At 46.9% G+C, this 5,375-nt stretch overlaps 1 protein-coding gene across 1 annotated transcript in view; it reads right to left on the bottom strand.

Moving 5' to 3' along the window:
• Positions 1–2,324: 2,324 nt before the first annotated feature.
• Positions 2,325–5,375, bottom strand: part of SCIMP (SLP adaptor and CSK interacting membrane protein) — a 28,788-nt gene continuing 25,737 nt past the window's right edge. The window contains exon 5 of the mRNA XM_011994691.1: positions 2,325–2,868. Coding sequence (XP_011850081.1) covers positions 2,693–2,868 — 176 coding nt within the window. The 3' untranslated portion in view covers positions 2,325–2,692. The remainder of the gene's footprint in view (positions 2,869–5,375) is intronic.

Below are 5,375 nucleotides of genomic sequence, written 5' to 3'. Positions count from 1 at the left end.
CTGTAATCCCAGCACTTTGGGAGGCTGAGGTGAGTGGATCACCTGAGGTCAGGAGTTCGAGACCAACCTGGCCAGCATTGTGAAACCCCGTCTCTACTAAAAATATAAAAATTAGCCGGGCACAGTGGCTCACATCTGTAATCCCAGCACTTTGGGAGGCTGAGGTGAGTGGATCACCTGAGGTCAGGAGTTCGAGACCAACCTGGCCAGCATTGTGAAACCCCGTCTCTACTAAAAACACACAAAAAATTAGCCAGGTGCGGGTGTGTTGGCACACACCTGTAATCCCAGCTACTCAGGAGGCTGAGGCAGGAAAATCGCTTGAACCTGGAAGGGGGAGGTTGCAGTGAGCTGAGATTGTGCCACTACACTCCAGCGTGGGTGACAGAATGAGACTTGGTCTCAAAAAAAAAAGAATGGAGGGGCCCACTGAGCTCATGGACACTGGTGAGATCACTCGTGAGTGTTGGAGGCAGGTGGGCAGAGACACAGGGACAGAATCTGAAGAAGACTAGCATTGAAGAGATGCTTTAGAAAGAGTGGGTGACCCCAAAATGAGATGGAGACAGGAGGAGAACCAGGAGAGGGTGGCGTCCCAGAAACCAAGTAAGAGTCAACATTTGTCTCGTATTTCTTTTTAATTTTTGTCACAGGCATGGAGGGTTTACAGAACATTTGTAAGAAGCAAGCATGTGTTTGAAACACTCCAGTCCTTTGGCTTATTTCTGTTCTATAATTTGGGAAGAGTCCTCTCTTTGGCTATACCAGAGTCCCGTAAGGCCATAGTTAGAGAACTGCTGGCCTAACATAAGGAGGGTTTATTTATTTATTTATTCTTATTTTTTGAGATGGAGTTTCACTCTTGTTGCCCAGGCTAGAGTGCAATGGTGCATTCTTGGCTCACTACAACCTGCGCCTGTAGTCCCAGCTACTAGGGAGGCTGAGGCAGGAGAATGGCGTAAACGCGGGAGGCGGAGCTTGCAGTGAGCTGAGATCAGGCCACTGCACTCCAGCCTGGGTGACAGAGCAAGACTCCGTCTCAAAAAAAAAAAAAAAAAGAACACAGCCTCAAGCCCCTTCCTTCCAGATCACTGTCCCTGGGCACCTGGGAGGAGACAGAAGGTCCAGTATGATGTGCTGTAGCCAATGAGATGCCAGGGGCGTGGGCTGATGTCTTGTTAAACAACTGTCCTAATGGGGCCAACGAGGCCCGAGTCAGTTTTGTAGGCTCTTAGACCTCATCAGTTCCTTCCAGCTGATCTGTTAGAGCCCTAGGACTTGACTCATTCTCACTATACTCACAAGATCTGGTTTCTAAGCAACCTCTGGGAAATCTGGCAAATGAACAGGCTTGCAGAGAGAGCTCTGTGGACCTGGAAAGGCCTGAGAGTGACTCTCAGACAGAGCTTTCCCTCAAGAGATGGGAAAATGCGTTCCTCCTATTTTCAAGTTTTCTCCCTCAATCAACACTGGAACACTGGGGACCTGGCCTTCCTCCCTGGTTCTCTCTTTCTAGACTCTATGAAGGCTTCCACCTGGCTATTAATACCTCCTTGAGAGGCCGAGGAGGGTGGATCACCTGAGGTCAGGAGTTCAAGACCAACCTGACCAACATGGAGAAACCCCATTTCTACTAAAAATACAAAATTAGGCGTGGTGGCGCATGCCTGTAATCCCAGCTACTCGGGAGGCTGAGGCAGGAGAATCGGTTGAAATCGGGAGACAGAGGTTGCGGTGAGGCGAGATCGCGCCACTGCACTCCAGCCTGGGCGACAGAGCAAGACTCGGTCTCAAAAAAAAAAAAAAAAGAAAGAAAGAAAGAAAATGATGGACAGGGGATGTTAAGCCCCCTGAACTCTCATCTTGAATATGCCATTGGTACATGCCCCTTTTCTTTCCTGTTCCCTATGATTTTTCATGAGGGAAATCTGTTTTTCCTGTAGCACCCCCAACACACCTATTGCAAAATGATGCTTCTCGGTGTAAATCAGAAGGTAACTTTTGTTCTTTGTCCATTGTTTCAGTACAACTTGCAAAACTTCAGGGCAAAAACCTAGGGGAAAACTCAAATCTCTGTGGTCAAGTTGGCCTATGTCATATAAAGGCACTGGGGTTTTCTGGGTGTCTAGGTGGGGAGGGTTCACAAGAACAAAAGGTACTCCCTGCCCTTGCAAACTTGAGAGATGTGGTATGGGAGCCTGGGCACAAGAGCACTCAGCTGTAACTCACCCACGGCCTCACATTGCAGGAGGTGGGTGGGGTGAGAGGGTAAAGACCAGCATGCTTGGTGAGGGCCTTGCTGGGGATGGGAGCCTGGGAGGGTCTGCAACACCAAATGCAGAGATTTCAGATCACTCAGAACCATGCAAACCAAAGGGAATGAAGGGGGAAAGAGTGCCAAGAAATGAGTAGTTTCTCACAGGTGGGAGCCGTGGAGCCCCATGGTCCTTCCCGTGGAAACTTCCCTCAACGACGCAAGGCTGACCCCTCTAAGTCCTCAGAGCCGAGCACCCATGTCTGTCCTCTGGCTGCAGTCATCTGATTGCCGGGGTGCCTTCATCTAAGGTTTGGCAAGTGCTTTATCTTATAGAGCTTCATAAAATCACCACTGGCTTTCAGGGCCCAGAGACCTACTGAAGTTAACCATTCTTCATTGTTTTAAAATAAGTCGTGTGAACCCTCTTCAGTTTTGTCAAAAAGAAGAAATGGCTGTTTCAAAATGATGCTTTTCAGTATTTGCAGGGATTTCAACATCGTCATAGTCATCTTCAGGTTCAATGTAGCTTGGGATGGAAACAGTCTTCTTATTTTTAACTTTATTTACCAATGAGTATGTAGGTGGCGGCTGACTTGGGGTTTCCTGTGGGGCTAGAATACACAAAAAGATCCTTAGATGCAAAGCTATCATGTGTTTTTATATTTTTGACGCAGTGGCTCAGTGTGATTTTCACGTTTCAGTGATCTTCCCACTTCTAGTGGGCCAGATCCCCATTTTACAGAGGAAATTCAGATGCAGACCTGACACAGTCTCCGGATCACCCAAGTGAGTAAATGGAAAATATTAGTCAGACATCTTGACTCCTGTATCTTTGCCTAAGACTGCCCTGCATGGAAACCATGAAGCAAAAGCTTAGAAAAGAAACAGACCAGGTCAGGTGCAGGAGCTCACACCTGTAATCCCAGTACTCTGGGAGGCCGAGGTGGGAGGATCACTTGAGCCCAAGAGTTCCAGACCAGCTTGGGCAACACAGGGAGACCTCGTCTCTACAGAAAAATTTAAAAATTAGCTGGATGTGGTGGTGCACGCTTATACTCCCAGCTACTTGGGAGGCTGAGGCAAGAGGATCTCCTGAGCCCAGGAGGTTGAGGCTACAATGAGCCATGATCACACCACTGCACTTCAGTCTGGACAACGTAGTAAGACCCTGTCTCAAAAACAAACAAAAAAAAAGAATGGATGAAAAGAAACAGACCAGAGCCCAGTAGTCATGAGTGCTGTTGTGTTACAGATCCTAATTTTCACAAGGAAGTGAAATAAATCGTATTTCCTTTTTGGCACATCCCTTCCAGTGACTTACACTGTTTTCCAGGACTCTCCGTAATTGCTTATGTACAAATCTCTCTGCTAAGAAGAAAGGGGATGGCATTATTTTCAAAAGGTGGAATTAGTACAGAACAGGTCCATAGGAGGCCAGAGGTGGTGGCTCACGCCTGTAATCCCAGCACTTTGGGATGCTGAAGTGGGCGGATCACCTGAGGTCAGGAGTTCAAGACCAGCCTGGCCAACATGGTGAAACCCCGAATCTACAAAAATACAAAGATTAGCTGGGTGTGATGGTGGGTGCCTGTAATCCCAGCATCTCAGGAGGCTGAGACAGGAGAATTGCTTGAACCCAGGTGGTAGAGGTTGCAGTGAGCCATTATAGCATCACTGCACTCTAGCCTGGGCAACAGAATGAGGCTATGTCTCAAAAAAAAGAAAAGAAAAGAAAAACAAAAAAACAAAAAGAACAGGTCCATAAGTAATAGAAGGATGATGAAACAGCTTGAAACAGCTCAGCTCCATCTTTGATGGGGATAGGAACTGCCTCTCCCACAATCTCATCTTTTCCTAAGAAAACCTGAAATGCCACTATTTGCAGAACTCTGCAGTTTGACAGACCTGAGTTCATGTTCAGGTTCCAGCAGTCATTAGCTGTGTTACTATAGGTAAACCACTTATCTGTGCCTCAGCATCCTCATCTGTCAAAGGGGAATAAAAATGTACCTGACTTGGGCCAGGCACGGTGGCTCACGCCTGTAATCCCAGCACTTTGGGAGGCCGAGGTGGGTGGATCACCAGGTCAGGAGTTCGAGACCATCCTGGCTAACACAGTGAAACCCCGTCTCTACTAAAGATACAAAAAAAATTAGCCGGGCGTGGTGGTGGGCGCCTATAGTCCCAACTACTCAGGAGGCTGAGGCAGGAGAATGGCGTGAATGTGGGAGGCGGAGCTTGCAGTGAACCAAGATCACACCACTGCACTCCAGCCTGAGTGACAGAGCGAGACTCCGTCTCAAAAAAAAAGTACCTGGCTTGTAGAGTTGTTGTGAGGACTGAATGAGCTAATACCTGTAAAGTGCTTAGTGTGGGACCTGAAACATAGCGCATGCTCAGTAAATGGTAGCTAATATTGTTTATCTAGCCAATCAAAATATTTTTCTTAAGTATCAACTAAGCCTCACGCCCTGCTCTAGGTAGTGGATAAATATGAATAGTGGTGGACAAGAAAGGTTCCTGTTTTCCTGAAGTTTATACTCCAGTGGAGGAGATCAATAATACACAAATGAACAACAAATAAATAACACAATTTTGGATAACTGTCAGTTTCATAAAGGAAATTAGCAGGACTACTTTAGGTTGAGTGGTCAGAGAGGGCCTCTTTGAGGTGGTGACTTTTGAGCTGACATCTGAAGGATGAGGAAAATCCAGCTATGCAAAGAGCTTAAGGAAGAACATTCCAATCAAAGGAACCAGGCAGAGTTTTTCTGATAGGAAGTGAGAGGCCTAGTGACACCCCATGTTTCTTTCTGTTTATGTTCCAAGCTGGAATTTGAACATGAATTTACACATTTATATCAGGATATTGGGGGCGTTGGTACTTATTCTGCCCCCTTTTTTCTTTTTCTTTTTCTTTTTTTTTTTTTGAGACAGGGTCTCACTCTGTCATCCAGGCTGGTGTGCAGTGATTTGCTATCATAGCGCACTACAGACCTTCTAGGCTCAAGCGATCCCCCAACCCCAGCCTTCCAAGTAGCTGGGACTATAGGTGTGCACCATCACACTGGCTAATTTTTGTAAAGATAGGATTTTGCCATGTTGCCCAGGCTGCTCT

Source organism: Mandrillus leucophaeus, unplaced genomic scaffold (assembly GCF_000951045.1).
Source record: "Mandrillus leucophaeus isolate KB7577 unplaced genomic scaffold, Mleu.le_1.0 Scaffold46, whole genome shotgun sequence".
NCBI classification, from domain to species: Eukaryota; Metazoa; Chordata; class Mammalia; order Primates; family Cercopithecidae; genus Mandrillus; species Mandrillus leucophaeus.
The sequence above is the reverse complement of the archived record's forward strand: the minus strand, read 5'-3'. Positions and strand labels throughout refer to the sequence as shown.